A 15,385-nucleotide genomic window follows, 5' to 3' on the forward strand; every position below is an offset into this window, starting at 1 on the left:
GTGTTAAGCAGAGAGCACAAATTCTTGCATAACGCATTGCACATAAAGTATAAGAAATCGAATCAATCAGAGTTCTTTATTTCATAGAAAAGAAAGAAACGAAAAACTTTGATTTGTATATTTTTTTATGCATTACGTGTTATGCGTTGTACAAAAGTCTGTACTCCCCTTCATAAGATTTCTATTAAAAAATGAAAGAAGGGCGCGACTTCCAGTACACCTGGCGCAATGCATCGGCTGCTAAAAAGTAAATATATTTCAGCTACGAGATCAAACATGGTGCATGTGCAAGAGTGTGCAGTTAAATAATCAAATTTAAAACACGTAGAATTCGTTTGAAATAATAATTTAAAATATTTTGGGACGACACTCATCGATAAAATAAAGCTAAACGGACGAGACGAACGGACGGACGAAAAGAACGGAAAGCCGGTGAAATTAAGCGCGTGCTCGTATTAGAAATAAAGTAGCATATTAGAAATAAGTGCGAAAAAGTAAAGTATATGAAGAAACACGTTAAAACAATTTACCCCAGTAAGAAAGTATTTTCGCGAGAGTTATAAAGTTGTCGAAAGGGTGGGTTAATCGATTTGGAAGATCATTAAGGGGTGAGACCGATCCTGGGCATCGTAAATGGGAAATCTCCGGGCTGTGTGCAAGTGTCTGTGGAAGAGACAACTTACGTGATAGCTCCACCTCGACATTGACTCTGGAGGCGGCGTTCGAGCGCCTGGTGAAAACGCTTTTAACATTTTTCAGCAACCTCGCCGTCTCGGTCAATCTGCAAAGCCGGGCATTCAGTAATGATTTAAAGATTCTCGGCTGGCCGGAGAGAGCTCCTCTCACGTCCACGCGTCGTCGTCGCATGGACAAAACGACGAATTATAATTCGTTCTTTATTTTTTTCTCAGTGTCTATCTTTCTAAATCGTCGCTCTATATAATCTCTCGTCTTCGGGATATTCTCGGCCGACAATGCTTTTCCAAACTCAAACGCGAAACTCCGAGTTTTCTTTTTGTTTCACATCGATGGATGTTACGAATACATGATAAGTGCGATACAATTACTGTGCAGGAATTGAGTAAAACAAGATCACTCAAGTAGAACATTGATCATTCAAGTAGAACAAGACAAAATCAAATGTAAAGATCGTGAGGGGATTAATTTATTGGCAAAGAGAAAAATACTACTCTTACTAGAAAATTAATTAATTAATTATGATAATTAGACATGCGCGCTGCTGATAAGCCAGGTGTATACGTATGCTATCGCAAGCATGAACAAAGTTATAATTACTGCCTTAGGAATCATCGTGAACTACACCGAGACGTGAGAAAAATTGCGTGATTGCCGTTTTCAAATCGCTGTGCTCTGTGCTTAGCCTTTTTAGCTCAGCGGTACATTAAACGATCATGCGATCTCATTAATCGGCGGTGTTCTCGCTTGTTTATAATGTGGAGAAAGAAAAAAAAAGATATAAGTAGGAGTACTGAGAAATTATATACTGGGTACTGGGGGAGTACTTACACCTCGCGAGATCGGCGATGGCATGCACAGGCCTGCACGGGATACCACGTAAGAGAACACATCAAAAAAGACCGCATTAACGAACGACAAATCGTTTACAGTGAATTAGTATAGTAGCTGATACACCGTTAATTCTATAAGCTCTATTTACTTGAAGAATACGGTCAACGTGATGCTACAAATGCTTTGAAATATTCTTTAATTGGCTATTTAGTAAAATTTTTTCTTCTGATTGGTCAATCAAACGCCTCGAAATGCTTTGTAGTAAGACTTTGATCGTATCCTAAGAGAATAATTGGGAGGATACAAGAACTCTTCTAATGCTACATTGACTTAGAATTCATTTATCCTAAGGTAGAGATCTAAATATACCGATCTAGCTCCATTGGAATATTTTATGTGCACGTATGTATACAGTTATAAAAAATAAGGGATTTGCTGTCATACGTATTGTATGCTACACTGAGAAAAAATGTACTGAATTTAATAAAATATTTGTTTGAATAATACTAATTTAACATTTACGGTAAATAAATATTTACTAAATAAAAAAATGATAGTTAAATTAATGGTTCCTATACCAAATAAGTATACATTTACGTTTACACTTAATAAATATTTAATTAATACTATTCAAACAAATATTTATTAAAATTTAACAATTTTTTTCAGTGTAATAGGGAATACATTAATTGATGATGCTATGTAAATAATGGAGGATATGTAAAGTAAATTTTTAAACTTAAAACAAGAGGCAGGATTAATAACAATGATAATGATAACAGAAAATATATTAGAGGTATACTATACAACAGAACCTGTAGCACGTCACCGTATTATAATGCATATTTTTTACAATCTTGCAAAATAATGCAAATAATTGAACCGGGAATGAAAGCCGTGCGAGAGATTCTATTGGATATAACATATCATTCAATACATCTGAATTAAATAAATATATACAATTATATCTACAATTATTAAATCATTATAATTGTATCCTTTGAACATCACATATCAAATATAAAAAAAAAAATATAAGAAATGCATATACATTTTTAACATAACTCAAACAAAAAAAAATATAAATATTTCTGGATACGCAAAGACTAGACGAATAATTCATAGTGCATACGTATACAGAAAACTGTGCTGCATGAAGTTCAGCACTGATCATTTTATACTGCACAAGATTCATTACGTTAATTCTAATATTGCACTCGAAAGGAACATGTTCGCGCATAATAATCGCATATATTAAACGCTTACTATATTGACATTCTTGGAAGACAGGAATATATCGGATGGATGGGAAGATTATTCAGGAATATGAGATTTGAAGTGTTGCGGTTGATGCATGCTCGGAACGGTGCGTAAACCACGAGCCACGTGCTACAAACGGAAACACTCTCAGCCTACTGCGTCTTCGTCGCGGATAGATCAAGGTCCAATATCGATTTAACCATCGCTTCGTCGACCTCCTGTCATAATTCATATTTATCCGCTCAATTAGGAGGCAATGATATTTAAGTAGGCATAATTAAAGGTTTGTCATCTTCAAGATGCACTCCGATTAACACGTAAGCGAACAGACAAACGGCAGTTAGTTTAAGAAAATCAGATAAGTTTCCCATGATTAGATTAGATTAGTAATAGTTGTTACATACATGCACCTAAATGTACCAAAACATATAGGATTTTTGTTCACAGTTTTAGTCAAACCACTCAGGCACCAATATAAATCTATTCTCAAATACAAATAGTACGCGATAATGGAGCTAGAATTTAGAAAGCCATGCACAGTTTCAATAAGTCAACAAAATATATATGGTTATTAAAACGATTCATGCACTAATAGCACCAATAGAATATTAAATGTTTTTACGATGTACGCTAATTCTTTCAATGAAACAAATTAATAATAAATCGATATTTTGTTTATCGGACAGCCTAAATCGTCGATTATAATAATGCAATCTTTCGTCATAATCTGAATTAAATGTTAGAAAGCTCTCTTCTATCATTTAAAATGCTATTTTGTATTTTTTATGTGTTAGTCTTGGATAAAAGAAATGGAAGTACTTACGAGCTTCTATAATCCTGATTGTTGAATATATCACCAGGATCGGACTTCCTAATTTCATTCTCTCGAGCTGCTTCCGTTACAGATTTCCAAATTGTATTCTTCACTCTAATAAAATAGACCATAAATATAAAATATTATCGTATAAATGTGCCCGCATTTAGCAGTAGCTGTACTCACGCTTTTACTGTGATATCCAACAGCAATACCGCGATAGGTATTAATATAAGTCCTAGCCAAAAAACAGGCGATGAAAATAACATTTTATCATTACCCAGCATCACAGCACCAACATTTAAAACGGGCCAAAAATTACTGCAACAACAAGAATGCATAAATGTATTACTTGTTGTTAATGCGTGAAAGTTCATAGCAATGTTATGTCGAAAGAATCTTACCTGTATATAAAAATAAATAAGAACCAGAGTATTATAGACCCCCACGTCGCTAAATGGGTAACCCATGTCCACGAGTTTATTATTAGACCCGCCTTCCCGCATACTGTTACTACAACATACTGAGAAATCACACGCTATGTAAGTAATCTTTTTCATGAGAACTTTCATAAATTTTCTCTCATAGCATTACATAATATGAAGGATGTTGTACTCACGGTATAGACGAAATTTCCTAATAAAAGATAACCGCCGTCTCTACCATTTGCCCAAACAACGTCTTGTTTCAGAGCCATTAGCGGCAGCCAGTACAATAGCGATGAATGAATTAATGCATTTATAATCCATACCCAAAATACCTATATTTAAATATGTAGATACATTTAGAAACGTCTCATTTTTTTAAAACTATACTATTATACTTCTAAATTTAACACTTTATATTTACTTTAATATTGAAAAACGATTCGCCGTTATTCTTCGTCGCATACAGTCCTGGATGGGCTAAATGAGTTTCCGCGGAACACACTTTATCAAAGAGACCCATAGCTAACGGAGGCGCAGCGGTAAAGACCTATACACCAGAGTCATTGTAAATTAATTTTATTTATTACAGCAAAATATGTACAATTTTTAAAACTTACCACGTTGTAAAGCCCAATGGACCATCTTTCGAAAAGGATCTGCCCGGACCAGCCGGAATAGATGGCAAACCATAATTCGATAACATATAAACAGATATTCTTGTAAAACGAATATAAGATTAATTTACACATTCTGCTGTAATTCCAAGAGCCGTGAACAAATAACAAACGTTTCAGAAAACGAAATTGTGCAATGGAGTAATCAGAGGCACAAGCCGCTTGAAGACCTTCCACACCTGAAATACCTACAAGAAGAGCGAAACATCGCAATGTTTTAATGACAAAAATATTTAACAAAAATTAATAGGCGCAATAAAACTTACCGACGCCGATATGAGCTTTCTGTATCATTGCCACATCATTTGCGCCATCCCCGATCGCAAGAGTCACCGCTTTCTTGTTACTAGTGATTAAATCAACTACCTAAATTGTCAGAACATTTGAAAGAAGTTAGAACATTGCAATTGATTATATTATGTAAGTTCAAATAGAATTAAAATGTTACCTCAGCTTTTTGAATTGGCGACACCCTGCAACAGATAACAACTTTGCAAGCTGAACACAATTCCAAGAACTCCATCCTGATGTCGCAAGACAAAGCGTAATCTAACGTGCTGCCGTCTATAATCAGGGCTACGTCGTTTTGGCATTTCAAGTCAATCCCAAAATCAAGACAGCGTTGAATGATGACTTCTCTTGTTTTCTATGATACATATTACGTAAAACATTTTACGTTAGACGATCGACTGAAAATTTAAAACTTTGATAATCACCTACTTACATCCAAAGAAGATTCATTAATGATGTAAAGTGGCATTCCATGAGTTATCAATTTACACGAGTACCCAATATTTATGGCGGTTTCCTGCTTATCTCCCGTCAATACCCAAACATGGATATCAGCTTGTATAAAAGCTTGTATTGTTTCTGGAACCTGAAATTATATAGCATTGCAAAAAATTCAATAAGACATTATAATTCCATGTTCAACTTTTCCATCATTTAATAATATTCCATACTTGATCTTGTAGTTGATCTTCAATAGCAGTTGCTCCTAATAACATAAGTTTAGTCTCAATAAAATTTGCAGCTTGCTCCAGCATACTTTCACGATTTCTAAGACTAATTGATGCTTTATGGTACGATTCGCGCCACCACTGTAAAAAATTGTCGAAAGTTGTTAGATAATTTATTAACTTCAAAACAAAATAGAATACACACCTGGTAAACGTTATCAGGTATTTCTGCGGAGGCAAAACAAAGCGTTCGTAATCCATCGCTGGCAAAGGCTTCCAAATGTTCTAGGGTCGTCTCACGAAAATCATCCGCGTGCTCTAGGTCAAGATCGCTGGTTTCTAAAGAAGTCGACATTAATCTTTCATAGATGACCGAGTCTGCGCCTTTGCAAAAAATCTTAATCTTTCCTTCAGGCGTTTTCACGATCACAGACATACGCTTCCTAGCCGAAGTGAATTCTATAACGTTTAGGATTTCATAACGCAACGTCTCGCCTAAAGCTACAATTTCCACATAACTGGGCGTCCGCGTATCGAACACGTAGTTAAATTTACGTGCTCCATCCACTAGCGCTCTTTCATCTAACGCGTAGAAAAAAGAATGTAACATAATTCTTAGTTAAATAATGTATCAAACAAGAATTTCGCAAGCGATTCTTACCAGGAGACGCTGCGTGGTAGATTATGGAGTCGTCTAATTTTTCAGGAATAACCGTGTGGCAAACCGACAACATGACCATAAACTCGTGAAGTATGATCGCGTGCTCCGCTTTCTTCTTATCAATAGGATTCGACAAATCGCGCACGGACCTTCCTTCCATGATATCCTTAATTAATTCGCAGCTGCTATCACTTGTACTTTCGTGACCATTTAAAGGATTTGGCAAACTATAAAATATTCAAAGTTCAACACACAAATTAATATTCGATGATTCAGTATTATATGAGTTTCTATGGCAGAAAAAAGTATACCATTGGCATGAAACTTACTCGTACAGTCTTCCACCGATCGAACATCGCTTAAATTCCATAACGTTTTTCGTAAGGGTGCCGGTTTTATCCGTGAATATGTATTTAACTATCCCGAGCTCTTCGTTCAGATTACTCGTACGAGCCATCGCTGGAGTATCCGTCTCCGGATGATACATTTCTATGTCCATATTAATAAACGTGGCCTGAACAAATCTCACTACCTCGAGCGTCACTTGCAACGATATCGGTATTAGATTATTGAAGAGAATAATAAACGTCAGTAGATTGAAAGCGAAGTTCTTAGTCATTTCTTCTGCAAAGAAAAAAAAGGGTAAAACTTGAGTACTCTTTGAGATGCTATGCCAACAGGAGTCCGCTTGTACCATGCATTTACCTTGTAATCCCAGATACCAGAGACCTTCTTTGTTGGCATTCGTCCATACGACATTGAAAATCGCGGAAAGAATGCACAACAGAAGAAGTATGAAAAATAACATCAGTGTCTGCGTGTTGATCAACCGATCCAAAGTGGATCGTTTTAATGGCGCTGTCGCGGTATTATTCTGCATGAGTTTCGTGTCGTGCCCCGTGTATATGACTACACCGAATACCCATCGCGTGTTCCGCAACACCGCGCCACGGAGTAATAATTGATCGGGTCCTAAAGCTACGCTCCTGTGAAAGAAACAATGCCGCTTGTGATGTAATAACGTATTAACTGACGCACATAAAGATATAAAGACAATTAACAAATGTCATTTTCGTTAATAAAAATACAATACGTGAAAAATATTTAAGACTTCGTAATTGATAAATGACGAATTGACATGAACCCTGATGAAAATTTTTCTCAGAATTTTTATAAAAATTGTAAAGCACATTTTTAGAAATGTTAAGAAGTCTACCTACATCTTTTCTTAGATCTTTTTTTAATGCTCATCTTTTTTTAAATTTTTTTTTTAATATTTCAGCGGAGGTGTTACAACCGCCTTTAGTGTTCTACGCTGGAATATACTTTTGCGTCTCATCACAAGGATTGCTAAATCTCTGAAGCATCGATCTCTCGTCAACGGCAACGAACAAACAATTAAAAAAAAAAAAAGAAATTTCCACCAATTTGCATAACATAGGAATACGAATATAATAAATTTAATTTTTTTTTTGTAATAATATTTAACGCTTAATGCAACATATTATTATATTTTCTGGCTTTAGTTCTGGTTTTTGAAAATATACTGTCTGATTACGTCTTTAATTATTATGTAATCAAGACTGATTACGTAATCAAAACTATTCGCCAATTCTTATTCAATTGATCATAGCTAAATTGCATAATCGCGTCTGCATCATTGTATTTCTCAGATAATTCTTTATTATTTTTAATTTTGAAAAAGATGCCTCTGCAATTGCAACAGACATTGGCACAGTTAATAAGATCTGTAACGCTATTGATAAATTTGAAAAGATTTTCAGAAAACCACTTTTAGCTTTCATTTAAAATATCAAGTAAGGTAGAGCTTTATATTTATAAGAATAGCGCTGCCTAAAATTTTGTGTCCCTCCAAATTTTGCGCCTTATGCTGGAGCGTACCTGCTTAGTATCTCGTAATGCCTCCGAATTATTTCAGAATACTTATATGTATTTTAGAAAAAATATAGATTTCTGAAGTGTTCCAATTTGTATAAAAAAAATTTGAGAAATTTTCGAAAAAGTTATCAAATTATTCAGAAATTCTAAAAAATTGTATGAAAAATTAAAAAAAAAATGTTCACCAAGAAAGGAACAAACCCAGATATGAGAGAATTTCAGGATCACAAATAACAACGGATTAACGTAAAGAGAAGGAAAATGCGTAATGAGAAGGAAATATAATTGAAAGTATTTTGCACATGCATGTTTGTGTTCTTACTGTTTATTGGTCTCCCGTAAGACTCCGTGGAACTCATACAAATGTCTATTGGGCGGCTCACACTGGATGTTCGCGCGAAAATTCATTAATTCCGCGGTATCCAAGAGATTGGCAGTGTCGGGATGGGCCTGTCGGATTTTCAGATTCGTCTCGCCGTCCAGGTTGGCGGTCTCTATGAAGGACATACCCTGCGGCTCCGACGACGACAACAAAATCAAGTCAGCAGGGAAGAAAGTGTTGTTGTGAACCTATGCATATTAAAGAGAGCGATTCTAGCGGGAGGATGTAACCGGCGATTAATTATTATCACATGAATGATCTTGGCGAAAACAGGGAGCAACCTTAACCACATCGCCAACGGCCACGGCGCGCCACTGTATCCATTGCCAGCGCCCTTCTCTCAGCACCTCTACTTCCCTCATATTTATTTCATCATCTGCTCTGTGCCTTTTCTAAAAATTGATAAATTAATAAATACGTAAAATATTTATTTATACAATTATTCTAATAGTCATCATAAAAAAAATATGATAACAAATATACGTACAACGTCCTCGACTATCTCTTTCAAAGCGGATACACTAAGGATAAAAATCAGTGGAACTAATGTAGTCCAACGTCCCGTCGGAGACACATCTGGTATTTGCTGAAAATTTAAATCAAAGAAAAATGCTTCCAATACATATATAATATAAGGATCCTTTCTCTTACTTAGAAATATTTATAAAAAAGTATTATTAAGGAATTCCAAATTTCCATTCGTTGCATCATGTTACATTCGTAATATTTCTGCATAAGTGCGATGAACTTTACCTGCATAAGTGCGATGAACAGGAAGAAACAGTTGCTGTAGCGACGAAATTGTTCGAACAGGAACAGGGGTACGAACGATAGAAATGAGTACTTCGCGGTAGTAATGTGATTGTTTTTGTATTTCGCAGGTTGATGAGGGGCATTGACAAAAATTACCCTTTCTTCGCCATCATTTTGTTGCGTGGCTGGTTGATCGTCACCCTGTGAACCATTTTCCGCTCTTATCGGACCAACTATAACACAAAATGCATTCAATTTTATATGTATCGTTTGCGTGTAAATACAACATTCATAATCTCAGTGAAAATCTCTGTATATTTCAATTTTCCTTTTTCATTTAATTCAATAATATCAATAGTTAATCATTTATATATGTATAACGCCACGTGTCTCGTAGTTATAATCTATATTTACGTTTTAATTTAACCTTGTTCTATCTGAATTTATTTGATCTAAAATATAATCTATTTTCTTGCAAATATTTTATTAATTACTTTAAAACTTTTCTCTCTAGTATTTGATAATTTTATCTATTAATATAAAATTTCTTTTCTATAAAATTTTTCATTCTTTAGAATTTTTTTATTATATTAACCCACAAACAATTTACTTTAAATAACAAATAACACAATTCAATTAATAAAAAACTCCAAATAACATTTTTTAAATTATGTCTTTTGAAGCAAAGAAACAACACGATCGTATAATAAATTTAAGCAGAATTATTTAACAGGATTAATCAATAATTTAATCAAATATTTAATTTAACCAACAATTTAATAAAACGTTTTCCATTTCCTGTAATTTCTTTCCATAAACAAGAAAAATCTCTTACAAAAGATTATTATTCGTCCAATTTATCTTGGAAAGGAAAGTTTGCTTCGACAGTTTTGCTTCTTCGAGTCTCTATTATAGACTTGCATTTCTCCATTCGTCAGATACAGAAATACACCTTCGGCCGAAGGAAAGGTTAATGTAAAGAACAAAGTCACGCTACTTTATCGAAGATTCCGATCGTAAGAGTGTTATTATGGCCAGACATAAATGACATTCGTATCATGCTTGGATATTTCTTCTATAGCTACCAGCCGTGTATCGTTCCGCCCACGAGCAGCGAACTGACAGTTGCACCGCGACACAATTCGCAGCAAATGACCGCTATTAAAGTATTATACGTAGCTCGCTAAACTTGAAAGATAAATAATACGGCCGCAGGTATCGTAGTGTGTTCTTGGCTGATGCGCAACGAGCGCAATTTACACAAGAGTTCTCAGTTTATTATCATGCACTTACGTAATTTACGTTTACTATTTATTGATTTATGCAATATCAATTTTATATATTTGCTATGTACGTATGTATATACAGATGATTACTATATTAGCTATTTTTCTTCATTTTTCTTCAAAACCAGATAAATAGGAAGAATTGACCATTTATTGATTTATGCAATATCAATTTTATATGTTTGCTATGTACGTATGTATTGTATATACAGCTGATTACTATATTAGCTATTTTTCTTCATTTTTCTTCAAAACCAGATAAATAGGAAGAATTGAATGATTAAATAATGGTCAGAATAAAAATACTAGCTACTATGTTATTTGACATGTTTTTTTTTTAATTTGGCAATTATATCATTCGATAGAGACAAGTTTCAACTTTGAGAATCTATTTTTTTTAATTGCAGTACGACGATTTATCACGGAGTTACGAACAATCAAAGTTAAAATGCTCCTTTTATTTAATTCGTAATTCAGTAACAAAAAATCTTAGAAACAATTTTATAGAAACTTTAAGTTATCACGTTAAAAAGTCGAAAATTTTCGCAATTTTTTTTTAGTATATAATAGGTCCACAAAATGAGAAGAAAATTTCCTATTCAGCTCGTATAGTTTTTATATATAAAAATTACCAAACTCAGAAGAACTCAAGACATAGTGATCTTTTAAAAAAGATTTTAAGCTTTAAAACCACCCTTTTTTAAATTTAAATTTTGTTTATTTTTAACAAAGTTACAGGTGTTCGAATTTTGACGTTCATAACACAATACATTTTGTTTATTTGGATTTTTAATCGGATATATTTTGATTTTAATAAAATAGAAGAAATCTCTCTGCATTTGATAAAATAAGTTAATATCTATAAATAATCTCTAAACATTTAAGTACAATACTCAACAATTCAACATCACCATAAACGTCGACAATATCTCGTTATACATTATAACAGAATTTAAAAAAGTATGACATTGCATATCTCTGTTCTCTATATTCTGCAGAATGGATTTTCACAATTTTAGAACACTCGCTGCCGATTCGAGAATACATGACTACGTCAATAGAATAAAAGATAAGCGGTCGCAACTGAGATAAGTACGCTTAATTAATAATCCAATGTGTACTTTCATCTATGCCGCCATTTAAAGAGATAGATTTTGACGTATGAAAATTTAAATAATTAATTACACTCAATACATAATAATTACTGTAATATAAAGAAATTATATATTATATTTTACACACACACACACACACACACACACACACACACACACACACACACACACACACACACACACACACACACACACACACACACACACACACACACACACACACACACACACACACACACACACACACACACACACACACACACACACACACACACACACACACACACACACACACACACACACACACACACACACACACACACACACACACACACACACACACACACACACACACAGATATAAAATAATTCAAAAGTATTTTTAGCTTTATTTTGCTGTAATTCAGAGAGATAAACTTCGAACACAAACTTAAACAATCTACTACATTTAATACTTTTAATAATATTATAACAGAAATTATATTATATTACTTACATATAATAATACTATAATAATATTATACTGTTACATGATAATATGTATCTCATTGTATTATTATTATTATTATTATTATTATTATTATTATTATTATTATTATTATTATTATTATTATTATTATTATTATTATTATTATTATTATTATTATTATTATTATTATTATTATTATTATTATTATTATTATTATACATAATAATGTTCTGCATATTATACTACGTACTATAATAATATTATAAAATGCAATTGAGCTGGAACAAAAATTCGTAGCTCTGCGAACGCTAAAGTTCAAGCAATTGTAACTTCGTTAAAAATGAACATAATTTAAATTTAAAAAAAGGATTTTAAAGCTTAAAATTCCTATTTTCGATAGGTCATTATGTTATTTAAGTTTCTATAAGTCCCATAATTTTTACATATAAAAAACTACAAGCTAGAAAATGGAAAATCTTTTTCTTATTTTGTAGGTCTGTCAGATGTTTAAAAGAAAATTCGAGAAAACTTTCAACTTAATAACGTAAAAGTTTAAAGTTTTTCTTACAAAATCAATTTTGTTTTAATGTTTCTAAAATTTTTTGTTACTGAGTTATTGCGGATTAAATAAAAGAAGCATTATACTTTGATTGCTCATAACTCTATCAAAAATCATCAAATCGTGTACTGCAATTAAAAAAACAGATTCTTAAAATTAAAAAACGCTATTGAATGCAATTCTTTTTAAACATGTAGACAAATGAAACATCGTTACAAACTTTAGTTCTAACAAATGTATTAAATCAGATACATTCTTCAGAATAAAAATAAGAGATAAATCTTTATAAAAAATTCTTAGCTCTCTCGAACATATTATTGGCTCCACTATTATTGATTTGTATTATAAGACAACAAGACAACATTAAACGAGATATCAGGAAATTGTCTTAATCCTTTTATATCCTGTACATTGTAATGTACATACAACAAATTTAAAGACATTATTCATTGAAATTATTTAATTCTATCGACATCATCTGAACATAATTTATATACTGGAAAAAAAATTATATTTAAAAAAAAATTAATTTGAAAATTGAATATATTAATTTAAAAATTAGTTTGAAAGAAATTAACTTTTTAGTATTTAGAATTATTGAAGTGTCCTTGAATTGAATTAAAAAAAATTGTATTATCATAGTTCCATTAAAATCAGGTTTGAAAGAGTAAACAACAAAAGACTTCCTTGATAAGCGCTGTCAAAGCATTATTAAATCATTGGAAGTACACCGTGGAAATTATCCGGTCGGCTCCGCCGACTGTATTTTTGTATTGACATTCCCGCGATCTTTAGTATTTTACTATTGAATTAATCCTCGCACGCGCTTGTCCGGGGATGACTTACGGGTTTGGGCGTGCAGGTAAAGATGCACCCGGGATCGGAGTTCGTTGAACCACTGCACCAGCTTCGTGGCGGCGACTTCCATGATCGTCACTCGTCGTCGTCACGCGTACCGTTTCTTTCTATCTCTAACTCTTATTTCTTCGCACGCACGTATCTCACATGTCTACACGCGCGCTACGCCCTTGCCGATTCATGTTCCGTTCTCCGCGTTGCTCTGCGTGGACGAGTGATAAACGAGTGTCTCTTTCTCTCTTTCACGCGTGCGGCACTTTGATGGGAGCTCGTGCCGCGGCCGGACCGAAGCAGCAGCTGCAAGGTCGCCGCATCGGGGAAACGGCAACGGGGAAGACGACGGGTACGACGTCAGTTCCGCGACGCGGTTTGGATCGCCTGTAAAAACCCCGATGAATAATCCTCCCCCTTTAATTGCATCGATCGTCGCGCGATGTGCCGCGCAACGATGTCGGTGCGCGTTGCGTTCGCTTCCATTCGGGGATTCGGGGAGGAGAAAACGTACGCCCGACGTCGATGCCGACGCCGACGCGCCTCCACTGGTCGCGGTGACTTTTTGAGGTTATACCGAGGCTGACGTGCTCGAGAATGATTTCCGTAAATAACGGTCGGCTTATCACAATGCGTGATTATTCACAGTTAGCCACATTCTTGAAGTACGTTTGGCGAATGTCTGACGAATGCACGGCTTCGCGTTTCCGCGCGAAAAAAAAAGACTGCACCAATGGTTCGCACCGATGCATCGCACTGATGCATCATATCGCGTCATACCAACAACGACGACGACGACGACGTTATTGTCACGTGTTTACAGCGCTGCGTAGCAATGCATCTTATACAGGGTGTCCGCGTGTATTTCGTTAGCCTTTCTCGAGTCTTAATCCGTAATATTTCTACAACACAAATGTACGCATTAATAATAAGAAAATTATTGTAAAATACAATCAAATTATATAACAAAAATATAGATATTTATATTATATAATAAAATAATGTGATGATGACAATAATATTAAATAAATAGAAAATTTTATAATATTGAGATGGAACAAAAGTTCGTAGCGTTACGAATTTCAAAATTTAAGCAACTGTAACTTCGTTAAAAATGAACAAAATTTAAATTTTAAAAAAAGGGCTTTTAAGCTTAAAATTATTTCTCTGCTTTCTATTGTAAAAGCTTAAAGTTTCCCACTACAAAATCGTTTTTTTTTAATATTCTTAAGATTTTTTTGTTATTGAGTTATCATGTTAAATAAAAGAAGCATTTTGACTTTGATTGCTTGTAACTCCATTAAAAATCATCATGCCGCAATGAAAAAAATAGATTCTCAAAGCTAAAACTTTGCTCTATCGAATAATATAATTGTCAATTAAAAAAAAAATACATAGACATGATATAACCCTAATAGCACACTTTATTCGAGGGACGTTCTGGCGAACATTCTTAGGACATAGGGATATCCCGAATGTTCTTTGGAAAACGTCCCTTGGGGATCTGTGCTATTAGGGAAAAATGAAGCAACAAACTTTTGTTCTAATTCAATACATTTATAATAAATATTCGTCAAAAAAAAAGTTTAATCTGTGGATTGCTCGAAGAAATCAGAGCTTGACGTCAAAAGGTAAATGCGACAGAAACGGGACACCCTGTATATATACGTTCAGGTTCGACAAGTTTGACTGCCAAGAATACCAAGAATTTACGATATGTGTTCCATGGGTCTAATAAAAAGTCGACG

General features: G+C 33.9%; 1 protein-coding gene across 11 annotated transcripts in view; it reads right to left on the reverse strand.

Annotated features, from left to right (window-relative positions):
* ATP8A (ATPase phospholipid transporting 8A1) overlaps nt 1-15,385 on the reverse strand; it is a 41,460-nt gene that overhangs the window by 3,100 nt on the left and 22,975 nt on the right. For 5 of the 11 annotated variants that reach the window (XM_087405290.1, XM_011056710.2, XM_011056713.2 and 2 more), the window contains 19 exons: nt 9,361-9,593; nt 9,095-9,193; nt 8,889-8,999; nt 8,548-8,795; nt 7,032-7,312; nt 6,656-6,950; nt 6,327-6,553; nt 5,871-6,247; nt 5,669-5,806; nt 5,431-5,583; nt 5,155-5,352; nt 4,973-5,072; nt 4,650-4,894; nt 4,454-4,579; nt 4,224-4,364; nt 4,009-4,127; nt 3,791-3,925; nt 3,614-3,718; nt 684-781 (listed from right to left, as the gene is read on the reverse strand). In XM_087405290.1, the coding sequence (XP_087261416.1) occupies nt 684-781; nt 3,614-3,718; nt 3,791-3,925; nt 4,009-4,127; nt 4,224-4,364; nt 4,454-4,579; nt 4,650-4,894; nt 4,973-5,072; nt 5,155-5,352; nt 5,431-5,583; nt 5,669-5,806; nt 5,871-6,247; nt 6,327-6,553; nt 6,656-6,950; nt 7,032-7,312; nt 8,548-8,795; nt 8,889-8,999; nt 9,095-9,193; nt 9,361-9,593 (3,429 nt within the window). The other 6 variants (XM_087405294.1, XM_087405291.1, XM_011056719.2 and 3 more) reach the window with 5 other exon arrangements.

This window comes from Acromyrmex echinatior, chromosome 4 (genome assembly GCF_024713525.1).
Source record: "Acromyrmex echinatior isolate Ae372 chromosome 4, ASM2471352v2, whole genome shotgun sequence".
Taxonomy (NCBI): Eukaryota; Metazoa; Arthropoda; class Insecta; order Hymenoptera; family Formicidae; genus Acromyrmex; species Acromyrmex echinatior.